Source organism: Gymnogyps californianus, chromosome 1, assembly GCF_018139145.2.
Source record: "Gymnogyps californianus isolate 813 chromosome 1, ASM1813914v2, whole genome shotgun sequence".
Classification (NCBI taxonomy): Eukaryota; Metazoa; Chordata; class Aves; order Accipitriformes; family Cathartidae; genus Gymnogyps; species Gymnogyps californianus.
The window spans coordinates 145,582,602-145,604,304 of NC_059471.1; the positions used below are offsets into that span (position 1 = coordinate 145,582,602).

General features: G+C 40.9%; 1 protein-coding gene across 1 annotated transcript in view; it reads right to left on the reverse strand.

The window, feature by feature from the left end:
- The window catches only part of BCAT1 (branched chain amino acid transaminase 1), a 62,492-nt gene extending 44,282 nt beyond the window's left edge, over positions 1-18,210 (reverse strand). Inside the window, exon 1 of the mRNA XM_050914902.1 lies at positions 18,156-18,210. Coding sequence (XP_050770859.1) covers positions 18,156-18,164 — 9 coding nt within the window. The 5' untranslated portion in view covers positions 18,165-18,210. The remainder of the gene's footprint in view (positions 1-18,155) is intronic.
- Positions 18,211-21,703: the final 3,493 nt, after the last annotated feature.

A 21,703-nucleotide genomic window follows, 5' to 3' on the forward strand; every position in this document is an offset into this window, starting at 1 on the left:
GAAGACAGTGATAAGGAATGCCTACCTATATAAATATATAATCAGAGTATTTTGAATTATCTGCTATTTTGAACTTAAGGGTTCTGCCATGGACCATGCTAGAAAGGAACTGAAAGAAAAGGAGTGATAGTTCTAGGCATCCTTCTGTTCAGCAACAGAGGGATAACACAGACAGGTGCAAGCCACCTACCTAAAAGCAAGATCCCCAGTTTCCACAGCATCAGGCTAGCGTCTTTGTGGACCTTCCTGCACTAGCTAGACCTTCCTTGCCAGTGGCCAGTAAACGCTTATTACACCCACCAGCATGGAGCAAAGGAGACAAATACAGCCCTGACAGCATTTCTTGTTTCCGAGCACCCTTTAAGAAAGGGCTGGAAAGGTGAAGTGGAGGCAAAGGTTTGGGAGAGGGAGGAAGGTGCCAGGAGCAAGACTGTCTGGGGGATGGGTCATGAAGGGGATGGCTAGGAGGATGGCTTAAGGGAAGCACCACTGGCAAGATGGAGGGGATGGCAGAAGGGATGCCTAGCTGCTGAGATGAGGCCAGGGATGGGTGGGCATGGGGAAACAGTCAGGCTGGTCTGAGGGACTGTCTAAGGGGGTGAAGGAAAGACAGAGGCACTAAGGAATGTTGTTGCCAGGGCTGACAGCAAGGCTTCAGCCCTACAAGGCAAAAGCCCTAGCAGGACCCTGCACGGCTGCTCACCACTTGGTGGCTGCCTCTCACCCTGCCACCCCTCAGCCTTGCTGCATCTTGGGTGGGAAGTCCCAGTCCAGATGGGAAAACCCCAGGTCAAAGGTATAATCCCCTGAAGGAAAGAGGTGCACAGGAAACCCTTCATGGTCAGCCTGTGAGATCCCTGCCCCAAGCTCCTAACCAGGGAGCAGCCTTCACCCTACAAGGAGGGCTGCGTGTAGGGTGGAAGGCAGTGCCAGGGAGACACCAGCCACCAGAGTCCTGCAGCAGCCACCAAACTGTGGGGCCAGGACTGGGGCCACCTCGCTCACGGGCTGTGAAGCATGGCACACACAAGGCAAATAACATGATTTTTTCCCCTTTTTGTAGATCTTGGGAATACGGTAAAGGGGGGGGGGGGGGGGGGAAAGGAAGCGGTATCTTCAGTGGGCCTTTAACAGATAGCAGGCTTGCTACCAACAAAAGAAAAAGCAAACTCCCAGCCACAGCAGATCTCACTTCCTCTCCCCTCTCCGCCAACACCCCAGGAAGGCCATAACATCCCTCCTGCCTTTTCTCACCATCAGCTTTAACTCTTCTGTTCCTCTTTTTTTCTAACCCTCTACAGCAAGACATGCAATCACGGCTAGAGGCTCCTTTCTATCAACTAAAGGAGGATCTGCCAAGAGAAATCACAAATCTCTTTACAATGTACCAATATGGTTTACCTTATTAAATATACATTTTATTTGTCTTAAAGCTTAGGGTTTTTTAGTCCAGAAAGACAAGTCTTTTTGGTAGACTGTTCAATGGCATTCAGTGTCAGACCCTAGCAGGACTAAAGTGTTACCCAAACCGAGGGACAGTCTGAACTAAGCACTGTATAATAGGTCGTTGCTTTCCCTGTAATTCTTCAAATACTTCCAAATTCAGTGGTAAAATCCCAGAAGGCCTTCATGACACCATCAGTTTATAATAGTTAAGTATTCTGCAGATGAATTAAGCCAACTGATTTTGCTTTGCACGGCAGTGAATTAGGATGGAGAGTGAGCTGGTTACCATCTAACAGGATGGTAACTGCCAGCTGTGGAGCAAGAATTTCTCAAGCAGCTCCAGCTCCATTGCTGGCTTTTGTCTAATATCTAGTATGCAAAGTTGGATTTTCTAATAATAATTACAGGTGACAGCAAATACTGACACATACTCAACCATCATGCTTCAGTTTCTTCCCATCTCTGCTTTATGAAGTTGCCCTAAAGCAAGTGTTGGCATCAACACAGAGAGGACCAGAGCTGGATACAGTTTAATATTCTCTTTCATGATCTTTAAAAAGATACAAAACTAGTATGTGAATTTCAAGTGTGGACCACCTACAGGAACAGCCCCTAGGGGCTCAATTGTGTTGCCCTTCAGTTCAAGGTTCCCACTGAACTCAGTGAAGTCAACAGCCCATTTTTTGGGCATGTGCCATGGGGCCAATCCTGTTCTCCATGAAGTCATTATGTGTTACAGATGTAACTCATATTTAAAGCAAGTAGCTAATTGCCTTTGTTAACCACACTGAGATTAAATTGAGTTAATCCCTCAGTACTAGAAAAACATACCACAATTACTTTCTAATTGATGGAGTCATATTTTGTCCACCCATATAAAAGCCCATGGCTTTTAAATCTGAAACATGTTGTTAAATGCAATAGGGAAAATTACTCCCTGGTTTAGTGCCAACATTGCCAAGGGAGATATGCCAAGCATGAATTTGCCCTTTGTGTTTAGTAGCATGGTAGATTTAAAACTGCATCCATTAAAACACTGATGTTATCCTAAAGATACATTTGAGCCACTGGGTCAATGTCTCCTCAAAAGTCACTCAAGTCTGTATCAAGTTGCTATGCAATTACACAAGCATGGCAGTATTTCCTATGTTGTGGTGTAGAGATAACTTTTTCTTTATGGTGTATGTAACTGCTTTTTCTAAATTAGAAATAGGACAGTATTTCACAGTTTTCCTTCAAAAATATTGAAATTGCACATTGATTTTGTCATTACTATAAGATCTGCATGAGAAAAAAGTGTAAAGCATTACACTAGACTAAATTTCGTTAAAAAATGGGTTATATATGTCATTGTATCACTGAGAAACACTACTAAAATAAAGACCTGGTAATGAGTAATTCTGTCTTTACTTTTATAGAAGATCTCAATGCTATAATAATCATCACAAATGCTTTAGCATTTACAAAAGTAATCACAATATACTCAGTTGGATAATAGTGTTCCCTCACATGAGTACTTACTTCCAACCTAACTCTTCTATAAAGAAGAGGTAAGCCTTAGGGGCATTAGTCTCCTCCCAACATGTGAAAGACCACTGTGTGTGTAACACTTACCAGCACTTTTGGAAATTTTATACTTAATAATTGTCACCTGCACAGCTTTCCCAAACCTGAACATTCAGCTCCTGCATTTGGTCCTCAGACTGCATTAGACACACGTATTTTCTACGTCTTTTAGCATCAGGATGCTCCAATCAATGCCTCTTGGCTTTCCCTGCTGTCTTTGGCACACCTTCTCTGACTGCTATTCTGTTACGGGCATGAGACCTTGTAGTCAAAGTATTGATCTGCAAGAGCACCCAATCAACTTCACTGTTACCATTTTGCCATGCCTCTAGTTATGCTCATCTGTCAGGGTATCCTCCTGCATCTCACAGCTTCTTCAAAACAGAGAATCTACCTCTTTTATGCAGTCAGATCACTCGTCCTTCAGCTGAAAGGACCTTCTGCTACAAAAATAGGCCCCTCTCCTCCCTAAACTCCCTAGACTTCCTAGACTACATGAATCTGCCTTAGTTTTTCCTGTGCCCTCACACTTGGCGGCTTTTGAGACCCAGTGGTAGCACCAATGTCTTTGTTCTCGTTTGGGATTATCTGTTCTATAAACTGCGATTCTACCAGATCCTTTTTCAAAATGCTGTTCCTAGGTTTTAGCTACCCCATTATCCCTTAGGCTCATCCTCAGTTATGAATTAGGAACTGAAGATTATAAGAAGCTTCATCACTGTAAACTTAGGCTGCAAACTGCACTTGTTAACCTACAGTGTATGACATTATTTAATAAAATAAAATGGCATTCGTTCTCAAAAAAAATTTGCTGTTACCTCTATATGCCATGTACTTTCTCACCCTTTTTCAAAGAAATCTAATTCTTTAATCAGTTCTGTGCTCACTTAATTTTCCCTGGTAGCTGATAACTCTTCTCACCACTGGGGAACAGAAAAGTTTCCCTAGTGGAAGGTAGGAGTAAAGAAATAAATTGCAAATAATTTCTACAGTGTTCACACTTTCAGCTAGGAAATCATATCTGCTGCTTTTCAGAACAACTCAAGATCTGCAGTTTCACAAAATCCTTAGTCAATTTTTTGGTTTCACCAATGCATGCTTATCCAAGTCAGCCCACAAACAGCTCTAATGTCCCCACTCCGAGTGAGAATTTCATCAACAGCACCAGCGCCCTGGTTAGAGTACTACCAGTGACAGGGAACATCTGAAAACCCAGTTTCGTGCCCACAAAAGAATTATAGACAGTGTTTTGTTGGCAAGCATTGGCTATTTATGGAGGACAAGAACCTAAAGAAGCAAATAAGCCACGGATACACAGCTATGGCTGCATATAGTTCCTTCTACTGAGGCAACCCCATCTCCTGCTATGCAGAGAAACTTAAAACCAAGACTATCTTGTAGCAGTCATCAGGCCCCAGCAAAGATGGAGTGGGAGTTTCCTCTCAGTCAGAAGTCATATGAAAAAGTTTTCAATGAAGAAAGTCCTTTCTGAGACATTTCTCCAAGCTAAAACAGTATTTTACTGATTTTTCCCATGCTTGCTTCTGGCTACTAAGTGTCTAAGAAACATTTCATGCTCTAGTTTACACTGGAAGGATAATGAAATTAGAATACTTACCAGATTCCAGGAATCTAGCAGATCAATAAATTCAATACATGAGTTATACTATGGTATTGCCTATAGGTGAGCCAAATCAAGTGTGTGATGACAGGTACTGCAGCATTCAAAGCCATACAAATCAGAGTTGCCTTTCTCTTCCAGGTATAAAATAGAGTCCAACGTGCACAATGCCACATATTCTGTGTATTGCTACAGTCATATAAAACACTTCCATAACTTCAAAACAGTTTTCATCTGCCCATTGGAAATGTTAATGCAATTTGGCAGCCACACCACATAAAAGATGAATTTGCAGAAAAAAACAGTAATGATGTACATAGCTTTAAAAAAAAAAAAAAAAATCCACCCGCTGTCAGACTGAGAGAGAAATTCTGAATATTGCTGTAGGGCCAAGTCATATAATATTATTTTTAATATCAACTAAAAAGATATTTACTTAACGACATTTATGAAAGACTTCCAGAGCTCAGGAAGCTCATTTATGGAATCAAACAGCCAGGCATGTTTACCTCAGCTGTCATGGGAGTAGTTGCATGATATAAAAATATTTTAATACTGTCTTTATATTGTATGTATGCGAACGTGAGCATACACAAATGTATGTGCTACCATGCAAGTGTCACCAAGTACGTTCATTGGGCTGGGTCATTTACATGATAGCATGGCACGTCTTAGCCACACAACTTCTTTTAAATCTACTCTTTTCAAAATCAAGACAGAAGGAGCAAGAAGACTAATTCTTAATTGTATTTCTAACCACTTATCAAGCCAAACAGAGATCTTTGAGGTATCTTTGTTTGTTAGGTTGGAGCACTCTCCATGTATTGGCTTCCCAGTCTTCAATAATGAATTCAAAGAACATGTACAGCACAAATCCCAGAGCAGCTCCAATGATACACCTCAATGTACGCACAGATCAACACTGGGGGAAAAAAAAAACAAAACCCCAAAGGAAAAAAAAGGACAATTTGGCATACGCAGTTTCAGTGCTTAGCTTTCTACTTAGTTTGCCAAGAATTCTCATTCATGCTGATTTCTGCCTTCCAATACATTTCTTTAAGTCTACTCTTACCAACATATATCTGCCCTGATGCCTTGTCAGCTAGGCATTATTACCTTACCGTGGCTGCTTGTTCAACTTTAGGCTGGCACTGATGTTGATTAAACAGTGAGGCAGTGTAATAACAGTATACAATAAAGAAAAATACAAGGCAACTAGCATAGCAGAAAAAGAAAGCTTCCACATTATTTAATGATAATTTTCCATCAGAGTGAAAGCATCAGGGCTTAGAACATACAAGTGTTTCTTTATCTAAGAAAGCTGCATTACATAAAGTAAGGTTGAATTTAAACAGATTATCATTAAGTTAGTCCAAAAGACTGTGCAGACACTTATCTTCTGGCTTGAGCAGTTTATTTGGTTTAATTTAAAACATTTTAAGTAATTTGAATAAAACTGAAATATGCTCCTGTTAAAACAAGTATCACTGTTTTTATTATGTTTAAATGAAAGACAATTCAGATTATATGAGCACAACTTATTGGTTAGAAAAACCTTAAAACAGAGAACATAAAGAAATGGAAATATTCAGCTAGTCCATCCAAGATTCATATTTAGTAACATTCATAGCTATATCACAACTCTAAAAGCAGACCAAGTTGGTTTCACGAGATTAGATAAACACAGGACAATGTTGCCAAAGTAATGTCATTGCAGTCAGCACTCAGGTGAGAAACCTGTCTAGGAAATAATGCCAATTTTTTGACTCAGTGCTTAAATTAATATTTGAATGAGTTCAGTAATGCCTAACCTGTTGTACAAGAAAACTTGTATCAGTTCATCTGGTAGCAAGGTAGCAAAGTAGCAAGGTGAAGGATAACTACTTCTGAGATCCAAAAAGAACGTGTGCTTGAAAAACTGGATTATCAAGAAAGTTAAAGGGAAGAAAAGAGTTCACCAGAAAGAGAAAACAGATTAATTTGCTGTAACTATCTCTAAGGAGAACCTGACCAGGGATCTATTCAGCTTCAGGCTAAAATTATTTTGCCAGATATTTCAGAAAATTTACAACATGAGCTGTGAATTACACTCATACAACACGGAGTCTAAAGTGTGATCCTTCCCAATTGAAAAATATTGAAAATCTACCACCAGCCCCATCCAATACAGGACATAAAGCAGCCATACATCTCTGTGTGGTATCCCTTTATTTGACAGCTAGTTCTGTCTTAATACATTTCCTGCACAACCATACAATCCTCCTTCCTATTTTCTTTATAGAAATAGGCAAGTACTCTAAAGAAATCCCCTTTGCGAATGACCTCCAAATGCAATATGCTTTAACCTCGATTTCTAGGCCCACTGCTCATACCATTCCTGTTTGTTCTCCTTCCTATGACCCTCTTGTTGCTCTGTCACTCCCCGGTGCCATTTCCTCTGTCTTTACCGTCTTGCTCAGTTAACCAACTCTTCCCTTCTGGTTGAGGAAAACAGCCTCGTACTATTAGGGGAACAGGCAGATGACCTAATGGAGCTCTTCCATCTCTAACTCCTATGAACAGTGCCTCTAAGTGCCTCTTTTGTTGGTTTGTTTGTCCGCTCTAGCATTAATTAGGTTTTTAACAAGTGCATTGTTTGCTAGAATGGCATAAAGAAAAACATGTTAAAGCAACCAGCTGGATCTAGTTGACCTATAAGTTCATCCGCCTGTTTTCTAACTAGATAGTGTCTCATGGCTATGTGATATGATTATTGCTCAAACAAAATAAAGGAAAATTCTGAAAGTCACCATGGTTTTATTGTGTTTAGGCCCAGTTCTCATTGATATGAGATCTTTTACATCAAACTAGCAACAAGAAAGGGTATAAAGGCTATTACATACTTTCCCCTACCACTGTAAAAGGGCTTTGCTGTTAACCACAAGGAAGCTTGTGTTCATTACGTTTTCTCTAACATTTCTCTTTGCTCATGTATTCTATAATGCCAAGTACTAAATTAGCATTTTAAGATTTTATAGTAAAGTTAACCAGAGCTGTGGGATGGATTTTTAACTGCACTGTTACATCAGCAAAAATGAGCCTCACCACAATAAAAATTCTGCTTATTTTCCTCAAGTATTCAGTTATACTAGCTATGTTTTTTATCCTGAGACAGCTGTAGAGGTAAAGTACAAATCTGATTTAAAGATGCATAAAATATAGCTTACAATTTATTTGTGAAATTCCCTGATCGTGGAAACTACACACAGATCCTGCAGCTAATGACCAGGGCAAGTGGCTTGATGCAATTACCAAATGATAATGTGAATTATATGAATGCATACAGAGCAGAAACAAATAAAATCATTGTCTGAAGAGTTACTGAGGGTTTAGAACTGGAAACAGACAATTTAGTGCGGGAGACCAAAGCTTCTGCAGTTTGCAAATAAATCATTGTAGACTCCTAGGGGAAAAAAAACCCAAACCAAACCGCAGCAGACAGTGATGGATTCCAAAATGAGAACTGACATGCTTAAGGAAAAGAGCTAGCAGACAAAAACCTGTATTTAAGGACATACTCCTGTTTGTAAGCTCCCTTATAACTACCGTGGAACCAAAAGAAACACAGGTTCAGGCCTGAATCACTGGCGTGTATAAGGGGTCATTTGTAGCTATTCTCAGAGTGCTTAGACCGTGTCCCATTTAAGTCCATTTTGCACTAGAATAAAGGTTTACATAAGATGCTGAGCAATGATGAATCACACACTGAAAACAAAAGCTCTGGGGGAAAAAAAAAAGCTTTTGGAGGAGATAGGAGTTACTTTCTTCACCACAAGTCCTGTATACAGTCCTACTACAGATAATAAAACAGTAACTTACACAGCTGGCTCTCGAATAACACTAAGTACAATAAAACATTATGCAACTGTGCACGTGGTTGCTGGTCTGTAAAGGGCAGATGTATGCTGGCTTGATATCGTATCTAGCCCTGATAACTTTGCATGGCCTATTTAATTCATCACTGAGTATCAAATGCCACTGGTGTAAAAGCATAAGAAGCATGACTTTCTGTATTGCATTAGGCTGTTAGTGCATTTATGGCCTGTTCCCTGCTTCCCAAGCAGTTTGTTTAGCTGTTAAGTGTCCAACAGATGAAGCTGATAAAGCATGGCAGCAGCTATCTAACCTGGGGATCTGAATGGGCTCAATACTGCAGGTACACTCTGCCTGACTAGTCAGAGGAGTACTCCTTATAAACATGCTTCTCTACTATGTTGGTGTTTTCAAATGGCTGAGCATAGCCCCTGTTTTTTGCTTGCAGGCAGAACTGTATACACCTAGATATGTGTTCTGCCTGGACATTTGGCCACAATGCTGCAGAAGGACCCAGACTTGAGCTTTCAAGGCTTACAGTGGATTGAGTGATCTAGTAGGTCTCTTTAAACAGGTGATGCAAGCCAGGGTAGAGAAAAAAACCCAGAAAGACAGCAAGCTTTGTCTAGAAGTGTTGCAAATACTGTGCTTTCTCTTGAATTCTGATGGTGGGCTGGTCTATATGATGCTTGCAGTTATCTTTCTGTTTGTTCCAGATAAAGAACTGAGACCATTATTTATAAGCTTTAAATGAATCTTCTCACTGTAATACCTGGAAGCCTTAAAAATTAATACTGGCTCTACAGTCACAACACCTAAGTGAACAAAGGTAGAAATATCTCTCTTCTACAGATAGGAAATTTAGGCATAGGTTGTCCCATCAGCATACCTCACACTGGTTGGCAGTTGCTTCAGAGAATTCACTGGGAGGCGGACAGGTGCCAGAATAGGGCGTGCACAGCTCCCCAGGAACTAAATCTATAGCTCCTCTTCCTTATAGAGACATACCCATCAGATCCATTACAGTCCTTCTCAAGGAAGAAGAACAAGTGTAAATGATTGATGTGGTTTTGGCTGTGCGCTCTACTCACAGCTATGCCCTGTGCAAGCTTCTTGCATAACAGCACACAGGTGATGGCTGCAGAAGACCTGCCTGTACTAGCTCCAGTGGGTTTTAAGCCTGGCGTAATTGGTTTGAAGTAATGGGAGATCTCTCCCTGGCTTTTGCCAAAGCCTGGGTTATATCCTTGTGACGTGTCTTTTGCTGTGTGTTCAAACACTGCCTTAATTTGATTTAACTGGACACAATTCAACAAAGTAGAAAGGAAGTCGAAGCTTTCCTCTTGATGTCAAGGGCATTAGGAACAAAGCTAACCCACAGGGAAAATCCTTGGAACCTGTTTGAAGACAGCACCTACAATGATGTTCGTGTTCTTGTTCAAATTAACAACAAACTACAGAGAGGGAATATATTTGCATGATAGACATCCAGCTCAGAATATGCTAGGAACTTCTCTTGCTTTACAGTCTTTATGAGTTTCAGTGGGTGCAACGAAAGGTAGTAAGCATAATCCACCACACGAAGCAAATGTAAATAATCTCATGGAAGCTTACTAAGAGCCAAGAAAAGCAGAGCACAACTACAGTGTCACACATTACTCCCCTGAACATGGAAAAACACCAAGATAACACCCACAAGAAGCTGCTTTTCTTGATGATGTCTGCTCAAAAGAGCAGAAATAGAGGTAAAATAATTTAAACTAGTGACAAAGCCAGATACTCTACCTACTTAGTATATATCCAACTGTATAACAACTCTAAGACAGGGAAAAATCGCGCATTATAACCCTCCAAAATTTTGGAGTTGTATTAAAGCTACCCTATGTGTCCTTTCTAAATACCCTGTGAGCAAGCCCTTCATCTAAAGTCCTCTATAATTTGTTGACAGTGCCCAGAGCAAACCGGATTCTGCCGGGGAATTTGAGAGCAAAATAGCACTCAACACATTAAAAGTGGCCTTAAAAAAGTATGGTCACAGATGAGGTATTTGTAGAGGTGTCAGCATTAAGCACGCATTAAGCATGCAAAGCCAACTGAGGGCCGTTGTCAAAATTATAGCACAGTAAAAGGTCATCACAAATCAAGAGTGATACAGTCTCTATTAGAAAAATGATAACTTTGAAATACTACGAAATGGCACTAGTAATGAAGATAATAAACAGACGTATGGCAAGTAATGTAGGCTTGTCCTCTTACAGTTCAACATCTGTATCAATGATCAACCAGCCCTGCTCAGCTCAATAAATCTAAATTGACAAATCACTTATTTATAACATCCTCATGAACCAAGGGTTTTGCCCAGCTTCAACCCACGTGAATATCAATGTTCTTGGCTAGAATGTCTCTGTCATTTCTGAATTTATGAAGCTAATCTTAAGCCAGTTTAGAATTGTATCTGATTTGTCCACTTTTGAAATCCAGTTCACCTGGAAATGGCAGGACAGAACACTAATTTTATATGTATGTTGCAATAAATATTTTGCCCAATTGACATGATGAAAACATTGCTGGCTACAGCAAAACCACTTAAAAGAAGATCCAAAAGGAAACAATTGTAAATGCAGCATTTTCAGCTCAATGGAGAGCCAGAAAGGAATGCTGATGTTACTGAACTTCTGCCTCCAGGTGTCAAGAAGAGAATCAACCTGTAAATGCCAAAAATCATATCTGAAAAGGTGTTGAAAGGCAAAGGATAATATTAAAAAAATGAAGCTATTCTAGTAGTACAGACACTTGTCAATACGAAAAAAGCATAGACTACAGAACTTGTCTTTGTATTCTATAAAGCACTGCATAATACTGAGGACAAAGCCTGGGCCATGGACTGGGCCACAGCACAAGATCAGATTTAAAAAAAAAGCACAGCTGTGTTAGAAGAATATAGAAAGAAGAAAAACAGAACTGAATCAAATACAGTCAAATAACCCAATGGACTTCCTTTATGGTTACAGAAACAAAACACTTCCCGGCATGGGAAACTTTGTTTCGTTTGTCTCCCAAACTGCACTTCTGTTTCTAAAGACAGTTAATCCAGTTTAAGGCAGAGTCTCCAATTTAGTTCCCATGCACATATAAATAGGTTACAGCATATCTAACCACCATACTTGCTTAAAAAACAAATGATACATTCATGATGGATAATGCCTCAAATATACAGCATGTGAATACAGTATGATTTTTTTTTTCTGCATGCATGCATGCATATATGCAGCTGTACAGCTGCGGCAAAAATTGTGGCTGTGTGCATGCTATAATACCCTGTGCTACAACTACAACTTCATGTTGTGTAAGGAATAAACTCAGCTTACATTACACTTTTATACCAGTACACAACTATTCATTTTTTACAGCTTTCACTCCCTATACTTCAGGCAATACTTTCTAGCAATTAGGAAGGGGTTTTTTGAGTTTGTGAGTAGGCACTGCCACAGTATAGGGCAGGATTCAGAAAGACTTACAGTTTTGACTCTTAACACTAGCACTGACTGTGACCTTGATAATTTGATGATCTTAATAAATCTTTATGTTCTGTTCTCAAAAATGATTATGGTACTTCTGAATGTTTTAAAACTATAGATCCTATTTAAAAAATGACTTATGCTTTTATTCATCCAGGATCAAAAACTTAACCTCTCCACCTGTTTCCTCAAACTTTAAAATCAGAGAAATAAAACCTGCATCATGCATCTGGTAAGAAACTTAGTTAACAACTAGCCTGCTAAATATGTTGAGGATACTGCAAGTATTAAAATTTGCTATAAAGTTTTCTTCCCCTTATTGTTTTGATTAAGAATGTCCTTTATTTTACTGGAGGGTGAGAAACTCCATGCATCAACAGAAATTATATTGTTACTGCTGATTTTCAGTGGACTTCATGTGATTTTAAATGAATTGCATGATGAGATGCAGTTGTATAAAACCTTGTGAATTAATAATTTTGTTGTAAGGCTAGAATATGCAATTTTGTATGGTATATTTATATATTATATTTAAGATACAGTAATTTAAAGTTCACATTCCAGAAAATCAAAAAAGGTCTCCTTTTTTTCAGTGCTTCATATAGTTTTGCCAGTGTTTTATTTTCCACATACCAAAGGAGAAATTACACAATTTAGAAAATTTAGCATCAACTATTACAGAACTGAAAACTACTAGACAGAACCTTTTCAAAAGTTGTAAGAATTCTAAGTGCATTGAACTTTACTTGCAGTCAGTTGCATTGAAAAGAAGTGAAAAGAAGACCTTGTGAATTCATTTCAAAACCAACAAGAAGCTGATATTTTTTAAAAAGCCAGCAGTATTATAAAAATTCCAACCTTAAGAAAAAGATGGTTGAATCCCTGAGATATCCCCTTAAGTTTCCCTTGACATTAGCAACTTCCCTAGGAGTTTTGACATACCTCTTCCCTTCCCATGGCCAGTGCCTACTGGTACAATGATCCTTGTCTAAAGAATTATTCTTAAAATACATGGTAAGAAAAAAAAGTCTAGCAAAACCAGGATGTATTCTGATTATGAGAAAAAGTACTAGCTTGGTTCTCCAATGCGGATAGGGAAAGAAAGTACAGTAATTAGACGGAAGGTGTTGAGAGTGTAGGAAGGAGGTACAGTCCTCTTTCCTGGCTTAGCGGTAGTCACACTGATGGAGTATTGATAAACCTTACTATGGATCCTAATGAGGTAATTAAAGCAACAAGGCTCCTGGGGGAAAAAATAAAACCAAAAAAACAGCCGAAAATCCCCAACAAACAAACTCCAAAGGGTCCAAATAAAGTAGCATTCGTGTGAAGATACTTGCACCAACACTACTGTTCAACTTCTTCTGTTAAGCACTTGGAGTTCCTCAAGATAATAAAGAACAAAATATTACTACTGTACTGACATGTTAAAGAAATTACCTTCTGCAAAGAAATCTGCCTAAACTAGTGACTTTAAAGACCATCTTTGCACAGAGTTCTTTGTACTGTTAAAAGCCTAGCAAGCAGAGCTCTGGACAAACATGTACTGATCCACACTACTGTGTCAAAGACTAAGACTGGATTAAAAAAAAAAAAAAAAAAAAAATCTTACTTCATAAGCTTTTTTCCAGGACCATAGGAAAATCCAGGCTGGAAGGGGCCTCAGAAGGTCTCTAGTCCAACCTCCTGCTCAAAGCAGGATCAGCTCTGAGCTCAGACCAGGTTTCTCAAGGCTTTTTCCAGTTGGGTCTTCAGAGCTCCCAAGAACAGAGACTGCACAGCCTTTCTTGGCAACCTGTTCCACTGCCTGACTGTCCTTGTGGGGAGAATTTTTTCCTTATCTCCAGCCTGAACCTTTTTTGTTTCAATTTATGCCATCGTCTCTTGTCCTCCTACCATACATCATTGCTGAGCCTGGCCCCATCTCCTTGATTTTCCCCTAGATTTTGGAAGGCTGCTATTACGTCACCCCAACGCCTCCTCTTCTCCAGACTGAACAAACCCAGTTCCCTCAGCCTCTCAGTGTCAAAGTTTACAAAAAGTTCATTCTCAGTAAGGGTAATGCAAATTCAAGCATTTATTACAGAAGGGATGACCCCTAAGACAACAGTCTAAATAAAATTAAACAAGTGGACATGACTTGTGTGGCACTGATCTCTCTGAATGTTAGTGGAAATTAATGCAATCAGAACCTTGCAGAATTAAATCCCATTCATATACCAGGAAAAACAATATATTTTCTGTGCTTTCTAAGAGTGGTTTTATCAAATATTGTGTGAAATACTCTAATAGGCAAACTGAATTAGCAATAGCTGTGTACCTACTGAGAAGTCATATGCTGCACTTCATTAATGCATCAGGTATACTCTAAAATAAAACTTGGAACAAACTGCAGACCTCAAGGGAAGAAAGTAAATGAGTAACTCTCTTGGAAGGGTATTATGACATTAGTTTGTAAAAACAGTAATAAACTATGGGCCAAGATGCACAAAAGACAGATGGGTAAAACTTCTTGATCATTTTAAAGATAGTTTCAATTATTTAGTTCATGTTAACTCTTTTGGATCATTTGATATACACACCCAAGGGCAACATTAGGCCTTTCCATAAGCGTAACATAGGATTTTCATCTGCAATAGCATATGGTAATATTTGCTAAATTGCTCTTCTACAACAGGTGCTCTATTTTATGAGTTAATATTACCTGTCCCTTTAATGTATAAAGTCATAAAGTAATGAAATTGTTTCCAAGGTGAATGGGACCACCCATTCACTTCATCCTATGTAAGAATTGGAGGTATCAAGTTGCAAGCATGTAAGGAACTATGAATAACAAATTAGGGTCACGTACTACTTTGATTTATGCCCGAGTATCACCGAAATTCAGACATTCAAGATGAAGGTTGTGCATTTAATCTCTACGTTACAGCCATCATGGCAGTTGGAAAGCCACAATTTATTATCAAAAGCCACAATCAGTATTGAGTGGCTTGAGCTCACAGAAGTCTCCGATGAGCTTATCTAGCACTGTGGAGTACATAACATGTCACTGTAGTGACATGAAGATGCCAGTCCTCACATGCGTGGCCTAAGAAGGCTAATTGTGCAAATTTTCCAAACAGAATTTACCCCTTAGATCCTTCATTCTAACACTGAAGGTCCTGCCTTCAAACGTACTAATAATCTGCAGTTTGTTATACATTCAGCTATGATTATTCATTTAAGAAAATGGCATAACATAAGGAAGTAATGGAAATAATGTCTGTTCTGATTCTTTAGCATGCCCACACCAAATAAATTGTTTTAAAATGGCTGAACAAATTCAGATAACTGAGTGTTTACACAATTAATGAGCTGGTTTACCTCTTTTCCTAACATTGCCCTCCCAGGGATAAATTCATCACTAGTGAATTCCATTTGAATTATTTTCATCTATCAAATTAAACCAAGGGTATGGCTTATGGACTGGTTTAGCAAGATATCAACTGTGTTAAAGCTACCTAATGATTTTGCAGTGTTCTTTTTTACCTATGACTTTGCGGCAGATTTCAATACTCAACTTTCATAGGAAAAATCAGAATATCTGGATCAAACAATGCTAGGAGTGTCAGTAACAACCAGTGCAATAGGTGGACAAGGCAGGACTGCAGAACCCAGAGGCATAATTCATTTCTTATACATAACATTCCTTTAAACAGGCCAGAAAGAGAGGGTTGAGGTTGGGCTGGAAATGGTTCAAGGAGAAAGGGAAGGTTGTGACTAAAAGCAGGAAATGATGAAGGAGGAGATGAAGGGATAAGGAGCTGTAATAAAGCGGTTGCTTACTGATACCTTTATAAGTTTATTGGTTTTTGCATAAGTATCGTGATAATCAAATGGTAATTTTCTGCACCTTTGATACATGCTCTACAAATACACAGTGACAGCCATAACCCTGAAGAGCTTACAGTCTGAACAGATGAGGCACATAAAGGGTAAAGGGCTCAGACAGAACTGGCTTGCCCAAGGCTACATCACTTGCAAGTGACAAGAGTGTGCTTTTACTGCTGTAGGTATTGCTTCATGCTGTCTTTTCTACAGTAAAAATACAAAGCAAAGTTAGGTTTTGTGCAGGTGAGAAGAACCCAATGAGATGTCAGTGCTGCTTTGAGCAAACAGGCAGGTAGGTCTATGGCTTGCCTGCTACTTGTTTTTTGCATGGGCATGCCAGAGCATTACTGCCAGGTGCTGGATAACACCCTGGAGACCGGGGTCATGCTCTCTTTCCTAGACACACAACAGGTACATCAAAAGTGGTATAAAACATGACAGTCTGTCTCACTCCTTGACACACTTGCATTCTGTCCCTAAGCATTCTGGCTGGGGGCAGCTGCTTGGGTATTTTCCCTGAGCAGTTTCAGATCAGTTTTCTGCCATGGCTGGTCTGCCACTCCCCGTTGCAGTAAGTGCAAATGGGGCTAATCAGAGCCTCCTGAGGCTCCTCCAGAGCACTCACCCATTCTAGTCCTGTGTGGTGGTTTAACCCCAGTCGGCAACTGAGCAGCACCCAGCCGCTCGCTCACTCCCCCCCACCCAGTGGGATGAGGGAGAGAATAAAAAAAAAAAACAAACCACAAAACTCATGGGTTGAGATAAAGACAGTTTAATAGGACAGAAAGGAAGGAAAATAATGATAATAATAATAATTAAATGACAATAATAATACTAAAAGAATTAGAATATACAAAACAAGTGATGCACAATACAATAGCTCACCACCCGCTGACTGATGGATGCCCCAGCAGCAATCCACCCCTCCCAGCCAACTCCCCCCAGTTTATGTACTGGGCATGACATCATATGGTATGGAATACCCCTTTGGCCAGTTTGGGTCAGCTGTCCTGGCTGTGTCCCCTCCCAGCTTCTTGTGCCCCTCCAGCCTTCCTGCTGGCTGGGCATGAGAAGCAGAAAAATCGTTGACTTATTATAAACACTATTTACTAAAAACATCAGTGTGTTATCAACATTACTCTCATACTAATTCCAAAACTTAACACTATACCAGCTACTAGGAAGAAAATTATCTCTATCCCAGCTGAAACCAGGACACCCTGCTATCATCAGTAGCATCTGCACAACTGCTAGACCCACCCAGGAGGGAGCAATGTTGATGAGACCTAGGATGGGATGAGAGTAACACTTGTCATTAGTGACAGAGAGGAGCTGGGGAGACACCTGCCAGTCACATACCCGTTGTGCCTATATTCCATCTGTTATAGTTACTCAAGGAGAGCAAATAACTCAGTCTTGTTTTTCCTCAGCTGTTAACTTTGGTTGGCATCAGGCTGTGGCTGTGAAGTTCACAGTCAGCCCAGCACAGACCTTCTTCAATACCCAAGAATTATTCTTAGTGCAGCTGTTCCACAGGGTATAAAGTTGCTGTGATGTTCCCTCAATCTAACTGAAAAGCAGCCGTGCTATCTCCATGCCCTTTGTCTTGACAAGGAGGACTTCTTTTTAATCCCCAGATCAGCCTCACTAAGCAGAAGAACATAAACATGACATTTATAAAAGGATAGTTCCCACAGATGCTCATCTCTCACATTAGTGTTCACTACCGAAAACTCTTCTTCCATTATTTAAAATTATTTCTGAAATTAATCAAAATCTCTAAATACATGTTACTGGGCTTTACTCACAGTCTATTTTAGTACAATGGCAGACATAAGACCTATAATAAACTCAGAGGCATAAAAAGGCATGATGCCTGCCAGGAGACCATACCTTTTGCAGTTTTTTTTCTTTTTAATCATTAAGAGTCCCATGTTACAAATAAACCGTAAGAAATCCCCCTCAGAGGAAATTATACACCTTCCCTTCCCCCCCTTCTCCCTCCTGACTCATTATTTCTTTTCCACACACGCTGTCTGCAATGAAAGAACATGGAAAGAGGTAGAATCACACACATCCTGCTTCTGAATCTCAAACAATAAATCTCCGGGGGACAGAAATCTCCTTCGCAAAGCATAAATAACAAATAAGAGCACTGAAATCTGTACATACAAATCAGTAAACTACCGCTTTCCTTGTTTGCCAAGGAAAAGTCCCTCTGCTACTCCGCATCCCCCGAAGGATGGACGAGGGGATTTTGGCAGGAGACCCGCTCCACTTACCTTGATCATGCTGGCAAACGGAGGGTATTTCCCTGCCACGGCGGAGCGGGCTCTCGGCGGGCCGCCGCTCGTTTCGGGCAGCGCTCGTGTTGGAGCCCCGCGGGTCGCCGAGCCCCCGGGTACGGCGGCGGCGGCGCGCTGCGCGGGCTCCGAGCCGGCCGATTCGTCTGCCGGCGCCGCCGGGGCTGCTGCTGCTGCTGCTGCTCCTGCGCTGCTGCTCCTGCCGCTGCTGCTGCTGCTGCTGCTGCTGCCGCCGCCGCCGCCGCCGTGGCCGCTGCCGTCGCTTGCGGGCTCCGATTGCATCAGCGGGCAAGGGCGGCGCGCACGCCGGCCGCCGCTGGGGAAAGCGGCGAGGGGCTGCGGGCCGCCCCGCCTCGCTCCTCCTGGCGGCCACGCACACCTCCCGGCGGGCCGCCCCGCCGCCTCCCGCTTCGCCCTCGCCCTCGCCCTCTCCCTGGGGAAGCACCGGCAGAGCCCCAGCCGGGGACGAGGCCGGCGGGAGCTAACCCCCCGCCCGCACCTATCCGCAGGGGCAGGTCGGCTCGCAGGGTCAGCCGCGGCCCGTGGCTCGTCCCTAAAATGGGCCCACATCGTGCGCCGCGCCTACCAAGCAGAGACAATTAGATGCTTTTACTGTAATTTATACTGAGGATAACACGTTCTTCTTACCCCTCTCCCTTAACAAGCATTAAGAAACTCATCATTTTCAGTCTCTGAGTCATTTCCTCCTTACTTGCGTCCAAGTTGTCTGACACACCAAACACCTCACAGTTTATCCCTCCCATCGCTAGCAAGCCCTTCAGCTCTCTCGCTGCAAGGCAGGCTTTCCGCAGGCCTTCTGCCTTCCACCGCTACGTGCACAACTTGTGCTAAGTCCTCCAGCACTGGCAACAAACACGGGGGGGCCCACACAACCCATTTTATTTGGAGCTAGCTGGGATTGCCAGATGTTTCACAATGGGGCTCTAGGTCCTCCTCCTGCTAACCAGTGCCTAGTCCATGCTGAAGTCCATGTAGCTACACCTTCACAGCTCTTCATACCTCACCTGGCCATCCTACAGCCAGCTGGCGTGTACTACTGTACCTCTGATTTCTGTGCGTAGGTACCTGGCAGGCAGGTGACCAGCACCTGAAGACAAAAGAATAAACATCAGAGGCTGGTCTACTCTGTTACTTCTACCAGTGCTGCTGCCAGTGAAACTGTACAGTAGTAGTACAACAAAACTGTCAATGTTTAAGAGAAAATCCCAGTGTAACCACAGTGTAATGTTCACAATGTGCTTACGTTCATCTTTTCTGATTTTACAGTTAAGTCTTTTCTTTACTACTGTTTTCGTAAAAGTTTTCCCCTTCTGATCTGCTTGAGAATAGTAGTAGAAAGCTGTTTCATCTCCATGCTACTGCCAAAACTGTCAGATTCTGCTTTGCATGATGTACGTGAATTATTGTCTCTCGTATAGTGCCAGAGATTGGTTACATAAGCATAAGTAGATCTCTGTTCCTGCCACTCTTCAGCCAGGTAAAGAAAGTCCTAATGGGATTAGGAAAATTTGGATTCCGAAGAAACACGGGTAAACGACGCTACCCAAAATGAAAATTCATGTGAACAGTGATGTTTTAGTGGCTATTTAGGAGAGAAGAAAGATGGGGCAAAAAAACAGGAGGCAGAGAAGGCAGCAAAGAAGCATCAGACAGCTACAATTCATCATCAGTGAACTACTACTCATGAGAGCAATTCAATCCATTCATGATGAATTATCTTTAGATTACAACCACAACATAGGAACAACCATAGTGGGTCAGGCCTAAGGTCCATTTAATTCAATATCCTGTCTCTGACAGTCAGCAGTAACGATGCCTACAGAAGTTACAAGAACAGAATAAGCACATAGGAGCACTTTCCTGATGCGCTCTTTTAGCCTCAGGAGGTTTGTACCACAGCAGTTTCCTGAAAGATGGATTCTTTAGGCTTAACAGTTCTTCATGGATTTTTGTTATATTAATTTAATTGTTCCTTCAGCCCATGTAAAATTTAGCATCTATAAGATCTTGCGCTCATGAGTGCCACAATTTAGCTCTGTTCTGTGGAAAAATACATAATTTTGTTTTATTTTGAACTTGCCACTTGAAAATTTCACATCATGCGCCCTTCTTCTGATATTGTGAGACTGTAAGCACAAACGAAGATCAAAATACTAATCCTCTCTCTGTCGTTTGTGATTTTACAGACTACTGTTGAATCCTCTCTCAGCCATCTCCTTTCTCCAGATGAAGAGTCCTACTCTTTTTAGTCTTAATACAAAAACAGTTCCATACCCTTGATCATCCTTGATTTAGGATGGGGACATGAACTACACAAAACTCTCAAAATGCAGGTCGCCGTATTTACTTTTAATTTGGTTTTTTCCCCTCTGTTTCTTTTCCTAATAATGCCTGGTGTTCTATTTCCTAATTTGACTGTTCCTGAGCACTAAACTGAACTGATATTTTTACAAACTATCTAATTCCAAGATTTTTCTCCTGGAAGGTAACAGGTCATTCATAACCCATTACTGTTTACAGAAATTTAGCTTTTTTTTTTGCCATGTGCATCATTTTATACTTGCAGACATTATTATATGTTATTTTGACAACTGTGTACTCAATTTCATAAGGTCCTTCCGCAACTCTTTGCAGATAGCTCTAGTTCGGCTGAATTAACACCATTACCCTGAAGGTTTTAATCTCATCAGCAAACTGTGTCCTTTCTCTATTTGCCTCCATTTCCCTACCATTTTCTCAATTGCACAGACTCTCTCTCTCTTCTGTTTCTTATCTTTTAACCAATTAACGAGAGCAACCATAAAAGCACCTTTCTTATGGGAGCTTATTTTCTACGAGCCTTTGGTAAGGGACCTTGTCAAGTCCTTGGAAATCCAAGTAGATCGTATTAAAGAAGTTTCTAGATAGGCAGGTCAGGATTTCCTTTCAGAAAAGTCATGCTGAGTCTGCCCCTCAATGTGATATTTAGCCATATATCTTTTTGCATTCCTTATTACAGGTTCTACAGTTTCTCCAGACTTACTTCAGTATCCTGAATCCCTCTAGAACAAAAGCTGTTTGAATGCCGTTTTAACGTTTCCAGACCTCAATTTGCCAGTCTGAACAGTATTGTGCTGTAAGCCCTTTTTGTTTCCAAGTTCTCTGCATCATGCTCCACCGTACAGATGCATTTCAAGTTATCCTCAAACTACTGCCAACTATTGAGGTACAGAGCAGAATCCATGGCCTGGGCATAACAAAGAAATAGGAGAAGGAAGGGAAAGGGAAAGGAGAAATGTTATCTGAATTACAGAAGATTTGTGCAAAGCCAAAACACCAAGTTATCTAGGATATATACTAAAAAGAGATCTTTTTATTGATAGTTAAGCTGGCCCTGAACTTGCAAATAAAAAGCAGAAAAAGGAGACCAAATCTCAGAGAAGCTACAGAACCTACCTCAAAACTTGCATCTTGCTGCAACACCCCCAAAACCGAAATTGCCGTTAGTAAATGTGTCATGCAGACAT